The 22,059-nt window shown below is 39.4% G+C and overlaps 2 protein-coding genes across 3 annotated transcripts in view; one reads left to right on the top strand and one right to left on the bottom strand.

The window, feature by feature from the left end:
• Positions 1-1,458, bottom strand: part of LOC137278174 (NAD-capped RNA hydrolase NUDT12-like) — a 31,065-nt gene extending 29,607 nt beyond the window's left edge. Inside the window, exon 1 of one of the 2 annotated variants that reach the window (XM_067810367.1) lies at positions 1,240-1,458. The gene's annotated coding sequence lies outside the window, so the exon portion shown is untranslated. The remainder of the gene's footprint in view (positions 1-1,239) is intronic. The other variant, XM_067810364.1, reaches the window with a different exon arrangement.
• On the top strand, positions 1,029-21,327 carry LOC137278175 (sulfotransferase 1B1-like). The gene is made up of 6 exons (XM_067810368.1): positions 1,029-1,228; positions 9,288-9,483; positions 9,703-10,023; positions 10,799-10,902; positions 13,045-13,222; positions 18,872-21,327. The coding sequence occupies exons 2-6, from the start codon at positions 9,321-9,323 to the stop codon at positions 19,024-19,026; spliced, it is 921 nt and encodes a 306-aa protein (XP_067666469.1). The 5' UTR covers positions 1,029-1,228; positions 9,288-9,320; the 3' UTR covers positions 19,027-21,327.
• The last annotated feature ends 732 nt before the right edge of the window (positions 21,328-22,059 follow it).

Raw genomic sequence — 22,059 nt, 5'->3', positions numbered from 1 at the left:
TTCCGTCAGATCCAGTCATCCGAAAAAAATGAATGTAGTTTGTTTGCAACCCACAGACATAAAAACATGTCATGTGTATCACACGTGCCTAATTACATAATGTGGCAGACACGGGACTCGGGTGTACGAGTCATAAATCAACCTATTTTCTTTATGTCGTATAGTCTGATAGTCTGATAGGTGTTAGGTGTAGACATATAGGTGTGAATAAACCAGACACTGAGCTTTCTCTGTGACAGAGACTGCTTACTACAATCAACAAGTTGTTTTACGTAACGAGTAGATTATGTACTTGTGTACACAACCAAGATTAGACTACTGCTCACGACCTCATGGGCATGCATACTGTTTCAAGCCCCGCGAACCTATTCACTGCGCATGCGTTATGGACGCAGCGCAGCACAGCTATTGAAACCAGTTTTCCCCCCAGCGCTGGGGGGAATTTAGTGAAACGTTTGAACTCCGATTTCGCGGGCTTTTTTTTCATCGCGTTTTTTTCAACTTTATAGGTTGAATTGGCAGTTTTTATGATTTGTTTCGGTAAGTGCACACCGAAAGGTACCAGAATCTGCAAAGTTGTGTTTTACGTTGCATGTGACCTTTAAGCAAAGTGGTATTCTTTGTATTCGACAAAGCCTTACTTTTGTCCCTAAACTCCCATCATTTAGGGGGCCTGTGTTGGTATGCAGGTCTGACTCGGGAATATACTATTTAGTGTTCATGATGATAATGACTGTTTAAGTTCACTTATTGGACTGTTCAATGATTGATATTGAGGCGACTGCAAGCAACAATATAACAAGACTGGTGGCACGCATGCAAACGCAGATCATATTTCCCAACCCATATTGGCCCGGTTGGTGGTATTTCTTCCACTATCGATTGGTACCTACTTAATCTAAATATATATGGAGTTAGCTTTTTTGGCACTACACGTATTTCTATATATGAGCCACAGCATTCTAGTGCCACACAGGAACACGACGGTCAGCTGGCTGAACTACAAGACATGGGCGTGGCGAGAAGTCACGTGATGGGATCTAATTTTAGCTTTCGCAGGGGGTGCGTTTCATGCAAAGTGTAAACAAGAAAAGCTCCTTGATTTGCTCGGTTGACATTGCACGTGTCAACCGTGTGTATTAGTACATGGACTCATACTTTGTAACAGACATCAGATAACGGATTCAATCGAAGAAGAGGGAAACAAGCCAAGAGAATTAAACCTCAGGTAAAACTCACCCGTACGTCCTAGTCCAGCATATAACTAGACCACTTCGCACTATACCAAGGTGTGCTCGATGTAGGCCTTGGCTGGAATACGAGTTTATTCATATGAACTACCGTACGTCCATGGCATTTAGTGTCTCATTGGTATTTCGCAGTTTTGGCTTTGCAGCTTAATAGAAAGATAGTTTTGACCGTTTCACCGTCTTTCGTTTACAGTGTGAAGATAATCTTAACAACTACTGATCGAGGGTCATGGGTATATACACCAGTACCAGGTGCAACAGCAGCATGCTGTCGCTCTTATAGAAATATATATATATACTGCCTAACTCCTAATACATTTAGATTAAGTAGGTACTAATCTATGGTGAAAAAAATAACACAATTTGGGCCAATGAACCTGTCAGGTGGGCTAGGAAATATGATGTCCGTTTGCAAGCGTGCCACCATTCAAGGTGCTAGATGGAAAGCAGAGGGAGTTGATCTCAAGGGAGGCTACTCCTGTACAGATCAGCGACAATGCTGCGAAGCGTTAATAAAATATATACAATAGGTTTACCCAAATACTATTGATGTTCAAAATATAACTTCACGTTCCTTTCATCCATCGTGCTATTTTATCAGTCAGTATTTTGTTGCCGGTGATATGTTCGATTTAGCAATGATCTAGAGCACCATTATTGCATGTGGAGGCGTTATTGCTTCTTTGCTGTTTGCAATGCCGAACCAGTTGGCAACAAAACTGAAATCTAAAATAGTCTTAAACTTCAGGGTGAATCATGAAAAGCTGGAGAAAACAATTTGCACAGACTGAACAGCCCAATTCAACATGGTTCTGCATACTCCTATTTTCATTAAAGATCACATGCAACCAAAAGAACAAATATCACTTATTCATGACATAAGATATACACTGCTGGTTGTGAAAAAACAAGTGTAGAACATTATAGGTATTGTCAAAGAGCAATAGGTAGGTAGGTAGGTAGGTAGGTTGGTTCATTTACTGATACCCCATGGTCTCATTGTGTGTGAGATGATCTGTTTGACCGGCATTTTAGAAGCATATTGAGTAATAAGAAAGTAAAATATTTTATGGATATGTTTCGCCATGGATTCAAATTGTTCTTTTTTTTCAGGATGATCATGTTGATTCAACAGCCATTACTCTTAAAGGTCACATGCAACGTAAAACACAACTTTGCAGATTCTGATACCTTTCGGTATGCACTTACCGAAAAAAATAAAAAATGCCAATTCAACCTATAAAGTTGAAAAAAAATGCGATTAAAAAAAAGCCAGCAAGAAATAGTATGCATGCCTGGAGTATGAGGTCATGAGCAATAGTCTAATCTTGGATGTGTACAATAGATAGTAAATAATCTACTCGTTACACAAACAAACTTGTTGATCGTGGTAAGCAGTGTCTGTCACAGGGAAAGCTCAATGTCTGGTGTTTTCACACCTATATGTCTGCCTGCCTGTCTGCTAAAGACAGTATGCAATACACAGCTTCAGTCATTGACCACATGCAATTTGAACTTAACACCTATCAGGCTATACGCCATAAACAAAATAGTCCTGCTTTGTACTTTGACGAATGACACTTTCCAGCTACGCAGTAGTTCACCATCTCTACTGAGATGATTTTTGATTGGATCGAATGCAAATTCAAAGGACATGTTTTTACAAAACCCAACATCTCTATATAAATTCTTTATGGATAACAACGTCTTCTAGTGTTCAGATTTTGTTTGACAGCGATATATGAATCCATACTGAAACGATGTATCAAGTACAATAAAAGAAGTGGTTATCCATACAGAATCTTAAGTTCTTGTGACTGACCATACTTCTAAAATGCCCATCAAACAGATCATCTTTCTGTACACAAAATGAGCCCTCAGCATATCAGCAAATGAACCAGCCAATCGGAAGTTGTTGTTACACTTGAGTGCATAACCATCTGCGATGACTGGGTTCGGTCTCCCGACGGCTTCGTTTCAAGGGAAGTAAGCCCAAGTACAAAATATTTCACTTTTGAATCACGATTGTACGCTTATAATTTTGTTTATTTGTTTTTTTTACAAGCAGAAATGTATATTATATGTCATGAATAAGTGATAATTATGTTTTAATTATGTTTGATTTTTTGGTTGCATGTGACCTTTAAACATATGACAGTGGTCCAGTCTGTTTGATGTTCCCAAGAAGTTGATTACAAATCACAACAATTTGTTGGGAGCTCTGGTGCAACTTGTTGGAACATAATCTTGTGACCAGCAGAATTGAAAATAAGATGTAGAAAAATGTTGTGTTGAATGGTATTGTCATGTACCAGTCAAAGAATGCTAGCATTTAAAATTCCAGCCTGCCTGACTGTCCTGAACGGTTTGTTTTCATATTGGATGGTCAAATTTCAAGAGCTGCTTGCCTGGTGGTCCGTTAGTTTTCTTTACCCCTAACAACTCTGAAGGATGTTATTGTGTTTCTGCAGCATCCAAGTGCAAGTGATGATGTCCTTGCTGCTGCCGCTCAGAAAAATGACAATGACCATGCTAACTAGACTGGATTCATTTTTCTCTGATCTTGATTGTGGGGCAAAATGTACAACATACAAGGCCAAACTTAGCCTTGACATTACAATACATGCAGTAAAGTACTCAGAAACATGATTTCTGTGTTGTTGTTTATAGCTGAAAACCAGACTGGCATGTTTGTGTCCTGACTGGTAATTTTTAAGTTACCATTCCAGCTGTCTGGCTTAGAATTTGGGAGTTTTAAACACTGTGTATATTGCTACAGTCATACTTGCCTTCAGGTAAATCATGTAATGACCAAGATTTGTTGAATAACTGTTTCAATTCTAAACCTTCTGAAGCTTTCTTACATTGAAAGTAAATTAACACAAGAGATAAGCAACCTTTGCAAGACAAACTGAAGTTTTACAAGACATGGTAAGATTTTAAAAGTTGTCAAGTTCGCATTTCCACACATCAAACACATATCTAAGCTTCGTGTCATCCAAGTGCCATGTATCCTTTGGTGCAGTTGACCAGATAACCACAGCATCTCATGACAATTTGATGGCAAAGTTGGTGAAAATAGAGACCAATCCTATTTCTTGACAACAGTTTCACAATTGTGAAATTTGAGTTGTGGAATGTTCACGCTCTCAAGCTTGATTTTGACAACATGCTTTCTTGGAGTTTAGTTTGCCGTGTGATGCCCACTATAGGAAGCCTTGTGAGTCAGTAGTGGTATATGTAGCATAGAAGTTAAGTAAATACTTCCGTGCTGCTTTATACACTGTGCTTCTAGATGGGCTTGCATGTGGAGTTTCTGATGAGAATATTCAAAGGACGTTACTGTTTCAAGTTGACTTTAGCTTCACTACACTGTTAAGAATGGCTCAAGCAGTTGAAATTGCTAACAGCAATCTGGATTATTTTCATGGGAATATGTGAAGTTTTGCAAGTGCTACTACTGTGAATAGGTCAGAAAGAAGGCCCATTTGTCCAGGCTGACTACCATGCAGCACCAGGAAATTATGTTACAAGTGTGGAGATGACTATCGTAATGCTAACAGTTGTTATATGAAGAATCAGAAGTGTCATAACTGTGGACACACCACAGGTCATATGAAGAAAAATCTGTCTATACATGGAAGTTCTAATCCCAAGGCTACAAGCAACAAAGATACTCCTAACAACCGAAGACAGAAAATTCACAGTGTCTCTGAAGAAAAGTTTGATAATTGTGACGTACTTGAAGATTTGTGGTCTAAACTGACTGAACCTCGAAAGTACACAAAGCTTGACTTTACTCATGCTCATCAGCAATTTCCAAAGAATCAAGGAAATATTTTCTCATGAGTACTCGCAAAAGTTTGTTTAAGCACAATATGTGTCTCCCATTTGGTGTAGCTCAGCACTAGCTCTTTTTCATTGGACAATGTCTTGCAAGGACTGCTGTTTACCAAGATGGTATGGCACAGACTTTGATGATCAGCATCACTTTGCAACTGTTACATGATACTGGACTGAGACTACAGAAAGAGAAATGGCAGTTCCTGTTGAGTATCTTGGACATAAGTTGGATAAGGAAGGTCCAAGACCAATGGACAAGAAACTCTCAGCAGTACAAGATGCACCAGGTCTTCAGTCAGTCTCTGAACTTTGCCACATTATTATCAGTGAAAAGGATGGGGCAAACCCTCAATACCATCGAAATTTGAAGCTTTGTAACTTGTCAGGGTAAGACTAAAAAAATGGCTTGCTACTTTTATTTGGCTTTGCTTCAGTACTACCATTGATGATTCTTGCCAAACCTACCAAATACCCTGTCTGTGATGTATGATTTATAGTAGAAGGGTACCCCCTGGACTTGGACAGTGATCCGGCAGCCAGTTTTTGACTCCTCTAAAGATTTCTTGCAATCAGCTAACTTGCCTTAAACAAGCCATTGCTGCTGCAATGCAGTGATTCACCATATGGTTTCATTTTGGCTCATAAACTAAGTGATGGATGAGAGCAACCAGTTACTTACATCTTCAGAACCTTGACTGCTTCTAATACTTCTACTGCTACACCTACAGTGTCACACTTTACAAGAATCTTTGCTAAACATGGTTTACCTCAAGTGTTAATGGCACAGATTTTGTTTCTGTACAATTTCAAGAATTTATGCAGCATTATCTTGTGTAACATGGCACTACTGCCCCACATTATCCATCTTCCAATGGCTTGGCAGAGAGAGTGAAAACAGTGAAACAAGGGCTTGGTAGAGAGGGTTGTTGGTATAGTGAAACATTGGCTTGGCAGGGAGAGTTGTTGGTATAGTGAAACAAGGGCTTAGTAGAGAGGGTTGTTGGTATAGTGAAACATTGGCTTGGCAGATAGAGTTGTTGGTATGGTGAAACAAGGGCTTGTTAGATAGAGTTGTTGATATGGTGAAACATTGGCTTGTTAGATAGAGTTGTTTGTATGGTGAAACATTGGCTTGGCAGAGAGAGTTGTTGGTATGGTGAAACAAGGGCTTGCAAGAGAGAGTGAAAACAGTGAAACATTGGCTTGTTAGAGAGAGCTGTTGATATAGTGAAACAAGGGCTTGGCATGGAGAGCTGTTGGTACAGTGAAACAAGGGCTTGGCATGGAGAGCTGTTGGTACTCGGAAATATGGGCTTGGTAGAGACAGCTGTTGGTACAGTAGAACATGCGCTTAGCAGAGAGAGCAGTTGGTACACTGAAACAAGGGCTTGGTGTTGAAAGGGAGAGAGAGCTGTTGGTACACTGGAACAAGGTCTTAGCAGAGAGAGCAGTTGGTAAACTGAAACAAAGGCTTGGTGGAGAATGAGAGAGTTATGAGACAGTTATGTATCTCACTTATATACTGGGTCTGAAAGAGTTTCCAGACTTCCCTAGCCAGATGAGCTAGCTTATAAACTATATATGTGAAAGTTACTAGACCACTTAATAATTCTCTAACTCAGAGTATAAATGTACAATGAAAACAATCGATTACAAAATGACTCAAAGCATTAAAGAACAAATAAGAAAACAAACACATCTATTCTATCAGGTTCAATCTTGGTGGATTTAAAACTTTATGATTAAGTCACAGAGAGAGAGGAATGTTACAAAATGACACTGCAACTGACTTCAGAGATTTACTGGCCTATTTCGTGTGACAGGCCAGGGGGTTATTTCGAACCTTGCATATACGTCAACTTTGTGACATTTGCAACTGAATGTGTCATCTGTATGATGTCAGGATTATTACAATATGATTTAAATTGTGAATGTTTGCTAACATTTTCATTTGTATTCAATAACATACTTGTCAAAAAGAAATATGTACCTTCAATCTGAAACTGTCAAGTGTATATACAGATTTGAATCATTTCATCAGATGCAATTCATTTAGGTAAGGATATATTGCACTTCACTACATGCAAAATACAAAAATACATCACTGGTGAGATATTCAGTTAGACATGGATATTGCACTATAAGAGGATAGACCGTTTACCTCCTGGGGCCTACCAACCCAAATTTACCCTGATCTGTTAACCCCATAGCTCTATTATTGACTCTATTATTGAAATGGCTGAAATTTCAACAGAATAATTGCAAAATAATACACCAAAACACAATAAAAAAGTTAAAAAGCCAACCTACCCATACTTAAACAGGAGTCAGCACGTGATGACAAATGCACTCCCCCTACCCCCGAAATTTGCATTACATATAACTGCTGGTGTTAGCGCTAGCTGTCAAATGCCAAACAGAAGTAAACTACCTAAATTTCTGTACGCCATGCATACCTCAACCTAAACAGCGAAATTTGAAGTTGGCATTCCCACCTTTCTCTATTTCCATGATTAAACAGCTTAAACCATGAAATGTGCTGAGTAGTGTATTCCCTATAACCTTCAGGTCAGTACCTGACAAGTTGTCATGATAGCTTATTACAAAACTGTGGTTTGCAGACTCATTTATCCTCAAAACTTTATATGTAAAATAACGCACAAATTAAACAATAAATACTGGCACTATGGCTCTGTCATATTTGTGACAAATGGTCACTTTTCAGTTTCAATGGAAAGCAGATACTGTGTGTAAAGGCTGAAAATTAAACAATATTCAGGTAGATATGGTGTTTAGTTTTAATAGCATGAAGATGTGCATATGTCCAATGTACTGAACACTCAACAGATTTAAAGAGGACAATAAACTTTTGTCACTATCAAAGTATCCAGAAATCTCACAAATAAACCTGTCATCTGGGAACTGGGTGACTCAAGTTGAAACATGGGTTAATATAATTAACAAATGGCAATATTTCACATAAACTCTCATTTTACTCAAAAAGTGTAATGAAGGAGGAAATCATACTTTCCACTTTGATGTTCAAATAGGTAGAGTTGTACATGTATCATATATGTGCTTTCATCTTGTGTCAAATGCATTACATTGGTATTGAAGCCAGAAAGCATTTTCCATGCATTTCCAGCATTTCCAACAAGGGTGTATTTATTATAGTGTAATGCAGTTTAGTTGCCTAAACAACTATGGATGGCTCTTGCAGTTTTGAGGATACAACTTCATTGTTGCATAAATACAAACCAATATTTTCTGTGTACCATAGTTCAGACTTGTATTATTCCATGACATGATAACATGATGCAATACCAAGGTACAAAACACAGACTTAGAATCCAGTTAGATCAATCATCATACCATCCACTCATAGGAAATTAAAACATGTTTGCACTACTGAGTTCCTTTATTAATACCAGACTAGAACCACAACAGACATTTGATGGGCATCCTCTGTTCCCTTTCTATTTGTTTAGGTTGAAGATATGAATCAACATGCTCCATTTGGTTTACATGTATGCATATAAACATTGTCTTAAAGTTATGTCCTCCATCCTTTACCATAGTAGCCCATTCCTTTACAAATAGTAGCAAAATGATCTTACAGGTGCTATTAGTGGCAGTGTTAGACCACCAGGTTGAAACCATAAATTATGGACCTTTAAATAATGTATTCAAAGCTTCTTTTCATGACTGTTCTCCTGAGACAGCAAAAGATTAGTTTTAGAGGGCTATGAACCAAAATGTGGTTGGTTAACATATGTCCTCAACACTTTTGTAGTACACAACAGCAAGAGCTTAAATTCTTTTCTTGTTGAATAGCCCACCAACTTACGTTTACACCATTAATCCAGTACAACATGCAGCAATGTGATGTGCGAAATTGCATTTCCAAGCTTAGACACCTTCCTTTGCTTAGTCACCTTCCCTCTGATTGTGATCCAGGGTTTATCGTAACTATTATGGGTTGATTTCAAGTTGTGATGATGACAATGGTAGACAATTCATGTTACCTTGAAGACTGCTGCCTTAAACAAACATAATAACATGTTATTCTCAGTATTCAAGCTGTACATAGCTTTACAGGAAGGCGTGCTGCAGGGCCAGTATTCTGGACATACCTTCTTTTCAGCAGGTTTTAAAATAATGACTAATCTCAGTTTTATTGGTTTCACATTGTAGGAAAACTGGCATTCGGTTGGTACCATTGAAACAATGAGCTTAGTCAAGTTCCCAGATGCTGGTGGGTGTTCATTGACCATGAAGGATGTGGATGGACGATACCTGACTCCTTCTGGGTCACCTGACCACTGGTATTCCCTCAGGACAATGAAAACCAGATCTGATGATGTCTATATTTGTTCATACCCCAAATCTGGTAAGACCTTATCTGAAAGCAAAGACTATTTCCAGATTTATGTCGGAGTGTCTCAGTAGTGTTAATTGCTAGACCAAAATTAGGTCTCATATGAACGTTAACAGGGAAAACATTTAATGGTGACCGATTGTGACTTTTCTCAACTGATTGATACAAATTTCTGCTGTGAGCATGAAAGCAATTTGAATGTTGTTAACTTGATCAATATGTTTTGTACAGGATTCCACTGGATTTGGGAGATTGTAACCATGCTGAGATCAGGAAACTCAACAGTGATTAAGGAAGTCATGGAAGGTCATATAACAGATTTTATGCCTTTGGATCATATTGCTAAACAGGCATCACCCAGAACACTGACAACTCACAGATACCCCCAGGAACTCCAAAAGGAAACCTTTGAGCTGGGCTGTAAGATAGTGTACTTGGTTCGTGACCCAAAAGACATTTGTGTTTCATATTATAATCATCTTTCTCAATTGAAACCACTTGAATATGAAGGACAGTTCAGTGACTTTGTTCCATTATTTCTTGAAGGAAAAGGTGGGTATAGTGCTGTTATTGATAACATGTGAACATATGTCATTGTTAATATGTTCCATTCTACTCTCACTACACGGTCTGTCCGCTCTGCTGTAGGTGTCAGTGCAAAGTCTCTCCTCTCTACTATAGGTGTCAGTGCATAGTCTCTCCACTCTACTGTAGGTGTCAGTACATTGTCTCTCAACTCTACTGTAGGTGTCAGTACATAGTTTCTCCGCTCTACTGTAGGTGTCAGTACATAGTCTTTCCACTCTACTGTAGGTGTCAGTACATAGTCTCTCCACTCTACTATAGGTGTCAGTGCAAAGTCTCTCCTCTCTACTATAGGTGTCAGTGCATAGTCACTCCACTCTACTGTAGGTGTAAGTACATAGTCTCTCAACTCTACTGTAGGTGTCAGTGCAAAGTCTCTCCACTCTATTATAGGTGTCAGTGCAATGTCTCTCCACTCTATTATAGGTGTCAGTGCAATGTCTCTCCGCTCTATTATAGGTGTCAGTACATAGTCTCTCCACTCTACTGTAGGTGTCAGTGTAAAATCTCTCCATTCTACTGTAGGTGTCAGTGCAAAGTCTCTCCACTCTATTATAGGTGTCAGTGCAAAGCTTTTTAGCAGCTGAAACTTAGTTTTAGTTTCTAGGCCAGTAAAACAATGATATAAACCCTGTTCATATCGATCAAGTTGAAATATGCTATTGTATAATGAAAAAGGGGCCTGTGATAATAGTAACAATAGTATCGGCAAATCAGTTAGTGCTGCTGGTCTTATTTTCAGTTCCTTTTAACTCCTGGTGGGAGCATATCATCAACTGGTCTGCCATGAAGGTCAAGCATCCGGAACGACCACTTCTCGTGATCAATTATGAAGACATGAAACAGGTAACAGATGAGTGTACAAACAGTTTCCTCTCCCTTACATTCTTCCATCATACAGTATCAGGCTTGTATTTAATCCAGTGATAAGGAAAAATTGTCACAGTCAAAACTATATTTGGCGTGCCTATTTGGGCTTTAAGTATTTGAGAGACTTTCACTGTGTATGCTAAAGAATCCCCAACTTCAAAGATTAGATCATACCTATTGAGCAACAGTTACCTTTACTAGCTGATACTGTCTGTAGTCCATATGTCTACAACATAGTTGTTCTCAACTGAAATAACAAATAGCTGTTTTACCATGGCCACGTTTGTTGTGCTGTCATATGCAACAATGAAGAAAAGAAATGAACCTTAAGCTGTAAGTTTAAATGTGAGAATGGGTCATGTGTTGATATGAATGATGGTTGAATGTTCATCATTGATGCTACATAGTGGCACTCTCTGGCTGACAAAAACATTTCATGGAGTGGACTGTGACAGTTTCCATCCGCTTCACATCCTGCAGCATTCATACTGGAATAATTGTTTCATATTTAGTTTACACCACGTGCATCTTTTCAGTGGATGAGGTGCTGGTCACATGACAACAAAACTGACCTTAATAAGCATATGAATGACATTTTCACGATTTTCATGGCTTTCAAGACACTGCATTCTTGAAATGAAGTGAACACATACAGACTACTTTCAGTTTGCTGGGAATTCACTAGAACAAATACATACAGCTGACCATGTAATCTTCAACTCAGTGTTTCAACAAATACTTGGAACAGTCAGAGAGAGCATGGCAGTGCTTTAGTATCCTGTCTTGAGCAGTACAAGAGAAATTTACATCCGGAATGTCATAGGCTTATTTTTGTCTTGACAGATAGTTTAAATGTACAGCATTCTATGAATTTACCTGATGCTAATGACCACTCAGAATAGCCACAAGTTCATATAAGCAAATATTTAGTCACTGTGTGAGTAAGTTCGACATTTTGTAGCTGATCTCAATATACTAAGACACTGTCAATGTGACTGACCAACTGAGGTAGTTCCCAAGAGATGCAGAGTTTGTAAGATCCATGTTTTCATAACATGGGAAGAGTAGTTGCCAAGACTGTAGTTGCCATCGTGCCACTAGATCTGCCTTGCACAATAAAATAATACGGAGATCCAATAGATTAAATTAAACTGCAAATATTGAGCTGGTTTGGAGAATAAACACTCTTATGTGTTGTCATATCTCTCCCACTATAGGTTGTCATATCTCCTCTACCAGCAATTGTCATATCTCTCCCACTGTAGGTTGTCATATCACTTCCACTGTAGGTTGTCATGTCTCTCTCACTAGAGGTTGTCATATATCTCCTACCAGCGACTATCATATCCCTCCCACTATAGGTTGTCATATCTCTCCCACTACAGGTTGTCATATCTCTCCCACTATAGGTTGTCATGTCTCTCCCATTAGAGGTTGTCATATCTCTCCCACTAGTGGCTGTCATATCTCTTCTACCAGTGACTGTCATATCTCTCACACTAGGGGTTGGCATATCTCTCCCACTAAAGGTTGTCATATCTCTCCCACTATAGGTTGTCATATCTCTCCCACTAGTGGTTGTCGACCTGTGAGGGTCCCGAGATAGAATAGGCCTTCAGCAACCCAGGCTTGCCATGAAAGGCGATTATGCTTTTCGTAAGAGGCGGTTAAGGGCATCGGGTTGGTTGACATGTCATTGGTTCCCAATTGCGCAGTTTGATGCTAATGATGTTGATCACTGGATTGTCTGGCCGCCATATGGCTGGAATATTGCTGAGTATGGCGTAAAACTAAACTCACTCACTCACTAGTGGCTGTAATATTTCTCCTACCAGCGACTGTCATATCTCTCATGCTAAGGGTTGTCATATGTCTCCCACTAGAGATTGTCATATCTTTCCCGCTAGTGATTGTCATGTCTCTCACTAGTGTTTGGGATATATCTCCTGCTATAGGTTGTCATGTCTCTCTCACTAGGGGTTGTTATCTCTCTCACTAGGGGTTGTCATATCTTTCCCACTGTAGGTGGTCATATCGCTCACACTAATGGTTGTCATACCTTTCCCACAAATGGTTGTCATGCTATATCTCTCCTATTACTGACTGTTTTTTTTTCAGGACCCAGTCACTGAAATAAAGAACCTAGCTGACTTCCTGGAAGTGAATGTTGCTGAACATGTCATAAATGAAATTGCCCAAAACACAAAGTTCAGTGCTATGAAAGCTGCAAAAGAACAGCTTGATAACAAGCTTGTGGCTTATTACAAATGTGGAAAAGAAATTATGTACAGGAAAGGTGAGGGAATTCTTTTCACATTTTAGATTGCTGTATGATCACAATCTTACTTATGCTTGATGCTTGTACTGAGTGTATCAATTAGTTATTTAACACAATGAAATTTTGACTTAGGATTCACAATAGATTACACTTTTTAATCGTGTTCTAAAATTGCACTTACCTATGACAAATATATTTAGCTTACCATACAGAAAGCAGATATATATGATATATAGCTGTAAAACATAGATAACATCAATGTGAGGTATTGCTAGTAAGACAACCAGTAGTAAGAGTATATGGAGAAGAATATGCAAAAAGGAAACAGTCCTATGTGTAGTAAAATAGGATTGTTGGCAGGAGTGTGGTGATATATCTTGTAACATAGGACTTCCAAGAGGAGTATTGTATGTCCAGTAACATAGGGCTGTCAGTAGGAGTGTGGTGGTATATCCTGTAACATAGGGCTGTCAGTAGGAGTGTGATGGTATATCCTGTAACATAGGGCTGTCAGTAGGAGTATGGTGGTATATCCTGTAACATAGGGCTGTCAGTAGGAGTGTGGTGGTATATCCTGTAACATAGGGCTGTCAGTAGGAGTATGGTGGTATATCCTGTAACATAGGGCTGTCAGTAGGAGTGTGGTGGTATATCCTGTAACATAGGGCTGTCAGTAGGAGTGTGATGGTATATCCTGTAACATAGGGCTGACAGTAGGAGTGTGCTGGTATATCCTGTAACATAGGACTTCCAAGAGGAGTGTTGTATGTCCAGTAACATAGGCTGTCAGTAGGAGTGTGATGGTATATCCTGTAACATAGGGCTGTCAGTAGGAGCGTGATGGTATATCCAGTAACATAGGGCTGTCAGTAGGAGTGTGGTGGTATATCCTGTAACATAGGGCTCTCAGTAGGAGTGTGGTGGTATATCCTGTAACATAGGGCTGACAGTAGGAGTGTGCTGGTATATCCTGTAACATAGGACTTCCAAGAGGAGTGTTGTATGACCAGTAACATAGGCTGTCAGTAGGAGTGTGATGGTATATCCTGTAACATAGGGCTGTCAGTAGGAGTGTGATGGTATATCCTGTAACATAGGGCTGTCAGTAGGAGTGTGGTGGTATATCCTGTAACATAGGGCTGTCAGTAGGAGTGTGATGGTACATCCTGTAACATAGGGCTGTCAGTAGGAGTATGGTGGTATATCCTGTAACATAGGGCTGTCAGTAGGAGTGTGGTGGTATATCCTGTAACATAGGGCTGTCAGTAGGAGTATGGTGGTATATCCTGTAACATAGGGCTGTCAGTAGGAGTGTGGTGGTATATCCTGTAACATAGGGCTGTCAGTAGGAGCGTGATGGTATATCTTGTAACATAGGGCTGTCAGTAGGAGTGTGGTGGTATATCCTGTAACATAGGACTTCCAAGAGGAGTGTTGTATGTCCAGTAACATACGCTGTCAGTAGGAGTGTGATGGTATATCCTGTAACATAGGGCTGTCAGTAGGAGTGTGGTGGTATATCCTGTAACATAGGGCTGTCAGTAGGAGTGTGATGGTATATCCAGTAACATAGGGCTGTCAGTAGGAGTGTGGTGGTATATCCTGTAACATAGGGCTGTCAGTAGGAGTGTGGTGGTATATCCTGTAACATAGGGCTGTCAGTAGGAGCGTGATGGTATATCTTGTAACATAGGGCTGTCAGTAGGAGTGTGGTGGTATATCCTGTAACATAGGACTTCCAAGAGGAGTGTTGTATGTCCAGTAACATAGGCTGTCAGTAGGAGTGTGATGGTATATCCTGTAACATAGGGCTGTCAGTAGGAGTATGGTGGTATATCCTGTAACATAGGGCTGTCAGTAGGAGCGTGATGGTATATCTTGTAACATAGGGCTGTCAGTAGGAGTGTGGTGGTATATCCTGTAACATAGGGCTGTCAGTAGGAGTATGGTGGTATATCCTGTAACATAGGGCTGTCAGTAGGAGCGTGATGGTATATCTTGTAACATAGGGCTGTCAGTAGGAGTGTGGTGGTATATCCTGTAACATAGGACTTCCAAGAGGAGTGTTGTATGTCCAGTAACATAGGCTGTCAGTAGGAGTGTGATGGTATATCCTGTAACATAGGGCTGTCAGTAGGAGTGTGGTGGTATATCCTGTAACATAGGGCTGTCAGTAGGAGTATGGTGGTATATCCTGTAACATAGGGCTGTCAGTAGGAGGGTGGTGGTATATCCTGTAACATAGGGCTGACAGTAGGAGTGTGGTGGTATATCCTGTAACATTGGGCTGTCAGTAGGAGTGTGGTGGTATATCCTGTAACATAGGGCTGTCAGTAGGAGTGTGATGGTATATCCTGTAACATAGGGCTGACAGTAGGAGTGTGGTGGTATATCCTGTAACATAGGGCTGTCAGTAGGAGTGTGATGGTATATCCTGTAACATAGGGCTGTCAGTAGGAGTGTGGTGGTATATCCTGTAACATAGGACTTCCAAGAGGAGTGTTGTATGTCCAGTAACATAGGCTGTCAGTAGGAGCGTGATGGTATATCCTGTAACATAGGGCTGACAGTAGGAGTGTGGTGGTATATCCTGTAACATAGGGCTGTCAGTAGGAGTGTGGTGGTATATCCTGTAACATAGGGCTGTCAGTAGGAGTGTGGTGGTATATCCTGTAACATAGGACTTCCAAGAGGAGTGTTGTATGTCCAGTAACATAGGGCTGTCAGTAGGAGTGTGGTGGTATATCCTGTAACATAGGGCTGTCAGTAGGAGCGTGGTGGTATATCCTGTAACATAGGGCTGTCAGTAGGAGTATGGTGGTATATCCTGTAACATAGGGCTGTCAGTAGGAGCGTGGTGCTATATCCTGTAACATAGGGCTGACAGTCGGAGTGTGGTGGTATATCCTGTAACATAGGGCTGTCAGTAGGAGTGTGATGGTATATCCAGTAACATAGGACTTCCAAGAGGAGTATTGTATGTCCAGTAACATAGGGCTGTCAGTAGGAGTGTGGTGGTATATCCTGTAACATAGGGCTGTCAGTAGGAGAGTGGTGGTATATCCTGTAACATAGGGCTGTCAGTAGGAGTGTGGTGGTATATCCTGTAACATAGGGCTGTCAGTAGGAGAGTGGTGGTATATCCTGTAACATAGGGCTGTCAGTAGGAGTGTGGTGGTATATCCTGTAACATAGGGCTGACAGTAGGAGTGTGGTGGTATATCCTGTAACATAGGGCTGTCAGTAGGAGTGTGATGGTATATCCTGTAACATAGGACTTCCAAGAGGAGTATTGTATGTCCAGTAACACAGGGCTGTCAGTAGGAGTGTGGTGGTATATCCTGTAACATAGGGCTGTGAGTAGGAGCGTGATGGTATATCCTGTAACATAGGGCTGTCAGTAGGAGAGTGGTGGTATATCCTGTAACATAGGGCTGTCAGTAGGAGTGTGGTGGTATATCCAGTAACATAGGGCTGTCAGTAGGAGCGTGGTGGTATATCCTGTAACATAGGGCTGTCAGTAGGAGCGTGGTGGTATATCCTGTAACATAGGGCTGTCAGTAGGAGTGTGGTATGTCCAGTAATTTGTTACCCTTATGGTCAACGTATAGTTGGTTGCATGTTAATTTTGTACATCATACCTGTGTGACATAAGTCGTAAGGACATTGATCTGAGATTCTAATGATTTGCTTGGATAAGTGATGAACTCTCAATTAGGTCTCGTTCTGGCATAATTACTTTTTCATTCATAACAAACATGTGAATCCATTCATTCTACACCAAATATGCATTTTGGGAATGTAAACATTGCGAATATTGTCATGTCACCGTTTAATTGTTGAAATGAGACATTATATCTGTTGAAAAACATAAACAGAATCTCTCCACCAGTGATATTAGCTGAGTGAAGCAAATGCAGATCAAGAGATGGATTTCTACTGAGTAGTTCACAGCAGAAGACTGTACGAGGCGATGACAATATGCATTGTGACGTTGGTTAATGAGGTAGTGATGTCATTACAGTGTGGCATCATACAAATAGTGTACAAGAGGTCAAACCTCTTCCACAACCTCTCTGTGACAAAAATACGCTATGTTGTCAATTTAATACATGCAAGGCATGGGTAATAAATACAATCCATGCTTGGTCTCATTACATACGAATTCTATGAAATTCATGACCTTCCCATGGTATCTGACCATTCATGTCATAGAATTCAAATGTAATGAGACCTCCTGTAGAATTGTCTATATGTGACACACTGAAAGTTGCTATGTGTGTATGTGATATGTTCACTGTTATAGGTTTTACTGTGGTAGTATGTTTAATATGAATCAGTTGGTGATGATATCTGAATTTACATTTGTTGCTGTTTTCGCATTTACTTTACCCCTATTTCATGTTGTCATTTGCCAAAATATATCATTTCTTTGCATTAATGTTTTAGCTGTTATTTTGATACTTTGATTAGGGTTACGATATGTATCCAGGTACCTGGGTCAGGTACACATTTTCATTACCTGTGACTTGAATAAACTACCAGTCATCATGTGACTGATGAATAGATTGATACTATAGATGAAAAATAAATTGTCTACAGTTTAAATTGATAGGCATGGACATAGGTAGCAATAAACCTGTGTAGAGTTGTGTCCCTTCTGTGAGTGAGGATCCCTTGATTATGGGAATGACTCACAGACTCTCAAAATACAGGAAACCTGTGCTCAAAAAACAGAGAAGTTCAATACCTCAGTTGAAAAAGGTGCAAGGTTCACATTATATGAATTCAAACATAGGTCTATCTTAAATAACACATGTACAACAAACATTTCCAATGACCTATTTGAAAAATGTATACAAAAAGTATCAAGAACATTCTTTTATTTCACACCAGACCCTCATCCACTGAAATGCAGCTATGGGAACATTTCAGCAATTTTAAGGATGATTCTGAAGCCAAATATTGAATATCAGTGGTAAGACTACACAATCTCAATATCTTGACAAACAGGTCCCATTTGATGTGAAGGGGAAATATATTCAAATATGATATGAAACAGATCTCTGAAAATTAGTGGTGAACGTGTCCTACCATACCATGTCACAGGCCAACCATTCCCTTGAAGGGTGTGCATCTCATATTTTGATTTTGTATTTTGTTTATTTTTCCAATATGAATGCCGTTTGAACTTCCCTAAATTCTGTTGAATTTCTCTCTGAATGTAGTGTTACAGGGGATGAAGTCTCTCACTTCTCCACTAAAGCCGCTCAGCAGAATTGATTGAGCTTCTACATGTGTTTCATCATGGAAACATTAGGTCCAGAGATTTTTACTGTCAAACTTTGAACTTTTGTAATTAATTTTGATTTATTATCCCGTTTTCATTGGGTCTAGAGCCTTGTGATTTTTGCGGAATCAACTGCAGATTGTGGGAACCATGGTGATTTTTTTAAAGCGAATCTGAGCACTGGTTTAGGAAGTATGTTTTGTACAAAAAAGTATGGAATAGTAAATGATAATGATAATAATCTTCATGATTACAGTAGATATCCTTGCCTTGAGGTATGGAGCCCTAATATAGCAGTAAACAGGTGTGACTATGTATTCCTACTTGAAGTCCAATATTTCCTCCTATCCCAACCTTAGTTTTGCCTACTGTTTCAGGTGAGGTTGGGGACTGGAAGCACTGGCTCAGTGGGTCCAAGAGCCAGGAGTTTGATGACTTTATCAACACCAAGCTTCAAGGAAGTCATTTCTCAGCTCTAGTTTCACCGGACAGGTATCCATTCCTTAGGACAAACAAGTTTGGTCAGTTATAAACACTCAGTAAATCCATTTCTCACAATTCTTAACTTAATTAGTTTTTAAATAGATGTTTATTTCTGTGCTTTACCATGGACTGAACTCTCATGTTTGGCCATCTTTCATTGTAAATGTTAGAGGTGTACAATATAACACTGATTTCACGAAGTCTGATGACTGAAAATTGCAGTGAGAAAAGAAGTGAGATGTCTCGAATGAAATGTGAGGGAAATAAGACAAGATATTACAATTATGGATTAACTCTGGTTAGAGATATCAAGAGTGAGAAAATAGCCAAGGTCACAAGGTGTCAAACACAACAGAGACTGACGTCAGAGAACTCTGATACCAGATATTTTTACTAAGTAGCCAAGGTCACAAAGTGTCAGAAACAACAGAGACTGAAGTCAGAGAACTATTATGATAAGGGTCTCAGGTCCAAACGAGGGTACCAGTCAAATCCCTTATCTAACTGGCGTGCTGGTCTGCTTGGGGGAATTAACTCAGCAAAGAGTCCGAAGTCACAAGAAGCTGTTGACAGTTTTATTAACAAGAAATAGAATAACAAGGGTGGCCGCAGAGAGTCGGTACAACCCTCTGGGCTGAGGGCTAGAGTTGGTCTGAGTTGGAAGTCTAAACCCTTCTGAGCCACAAATGGAATTGGAGACTATTTAACTAAACTTGAAACAATAAAAAGGTTGTGGCTCGTTAAAAGATACAAAATGGGTGTGCCCTATAATAGCCAATGAAATACTGAATGTACAGAGTGGGGTGTGACCTAATGGAATAACCAGACAGAGGGGAGTGCTCTTAATCCTATTAATCCTATCTTAAGTGGCATTAATCCTGCTGGCACATTTACTGTATGCTTGGGCTAGTTCTATCCAAACCTGTTTTGATGTGTCAATTATATCTAATAGCTTGGATTACAATAGATGTGCTTCACTGGGCCATGGCTTAATGACCTTAATTAAAAATGTTGTCACACTGTTGTACTAATGATATGTTTTCTTCAAGGAAGCTCATTAAACTGTCTAGAATGAACTGTTTGTCTAAACTTGAAACAATAAAAAGGTTGTGGCTCGTTAAAAGATACAAAATGGGTGTGCCCTATAATAGCCAATGAAATACTGAATGTACAGAGTGGGGTGTGACCTAATGGAATAACCAGACAGAGGGGAGTGCTCTTAATCCTATTAATCCTATCTTAAGTGGCATTAATCCTGCTGGCACATTTACTGTATGCTTGGGCTAGTTCTATCCAAACCTGTTTTGATGTGTCAATTATAATAGCTTGGATTACAATAGATGTGCTTCACTGGGCCATGGCTTAATGACCTTAATTAAAAATGTTGTCACACTGTTGTACTAATGATATGTTTTCTTCAAGGAAGCTCATTAAACTGTCTAGAATGAACTGTTTGTCTAACCGTAGCATTTTGAATATCTCAGGCTAGGATTTATGTACAAACATCTTTAAACAATGCACTTGTAATTTTAAACCCTTGTGGAGTTGTAGATCTATGAAATTAGTTCTTGCTTTAAGCTGGTATCTTCCTCTAAGCTACTACTGATCATGATGAAATAAATATGCTATATGTATATTTTCTTAATATCTGAATCCTAATGTATAATGCTTGTAGTGATAATAAATGAATTTTTGTATAAATTATTATTCCATGATAACTTCCCCTCTGTTTGAAAAAGTTTGGTCCCCAAACTTGGGGAAAAAATTTCTTAGATGGACAATGGTAGAGCTTAGTTAATGGACAAATGTATTAAACTGTCAGAATAATAGATGATAGTTACAATGGTATAAACGTAGTGGATGGACAATTGCATAAAGCTGGTAGAATAATAAATGAGAATTAAGTATGTTGTTGTTTCTCTAGTATAGGGGCACAGGTTCTTTGTGTTGTCATCAGGGCATAAGGGTATCTGGATGTGGAATCTGGCGTGTCTTGGCTCTGTCTACTGGTACCTGTCATGTTGGTTCCACATCTGGATTTTGGAGTTGGCTTGTTCATTATCCCATGCAGATGGATGATAATTCATGAAAATACAAAACAAAATGAGAGTTAGCTAGTGCCAAATAATATCAAAATGTTATACTGACAAGTTCCTGGATTATACGGAATCTATTCAAAACAAATGTACATGAAGTGAAAGATACACTAAATGGTTTGTTAGTGCATTGTGAGAGGCGACTCGTATGATATGAAGCCATGACCTGAAATAATGCAATGTGCATGATTTATTAGGCATTACCTGTTTGGATAGAAATGGTATGTATTAGAAAAATGAAAAATTAGAAAAAACATGTGCTCGTGTATTTAACAAGTGCATTGGTTTATTGAGCTCATATACCAATGGCTAGGTACCTTGTTGAAGTGAGGTATCTCGATTGTTTAGGGATTTGGTTCTATTTCTTTTCTTTTCAGTTTCGGTTTACTTTGCAGCCAGTAGGTTTGGCTGAGGGTCAGGTTAATGCACTTGAGTACGTTTTTCTTTTTTTTTTTTTTTTTCCTGCGCATTATGTTACAGTACTCATGTGTTAAGTTTCGCGTTGGTTCCATTTCGGTATGGATTATTTCATTTTCGAATAGAGTTGGTTTAGTTTGTTTCGCTTCAGTGCGGTTTTAGTGCACTTTCGTAAGGCGTTGGTTAAGTTTCATTTCGCCCCGGTACGTTTTTGTGGGCTTTCGTACAACGTTGGGTAAGTTTTTGTTTCACTTGGGCGCGTTTTCATGCGTTTTTGTACGGCGTTCGGTATGTTTTGTTTCGCGGCGGCACGTTTTCATGCGTTGTTTAAGTTTTCTGTTAGTTCACTTTGCATTTGAGATTGGTTGATCAGGTCAATGCTCAAAATCTGTTGTGATGCAGATAACCCAGATGATCAGGCTGATGCCATCTCTTCACAACTAGTGACGTCAGATATCACATGGTGAAATAAGTGGACACAAGTATACATTCCTCAGAGCTAACAGATACGTTTATTAACAAGGTACTGTACCTTTTGAAGGAATATGACTATTTGGTGACCACAGGTG

This window comes from Haliotis asinina, chromosome 3, assembly GCF_037392515.1.
Source record: "Haliotis asinina isolate JCU_RB_2024 chromosome 3, JCU_Hal_asi_v2, whole genome shotgun sequence".
NCBI classification, from domain to species: domain Eukaryota; kingdom Metazoa; phylum Mollusca; class Gastropoda; order Lepetellida; family Haliotidae; genus Haliotis; species Haliotis asinina.
Note: the sequence above shows the minus strand (reverse complement) of the source record. Positions and strands in the feature narration are given on the sequence as shown.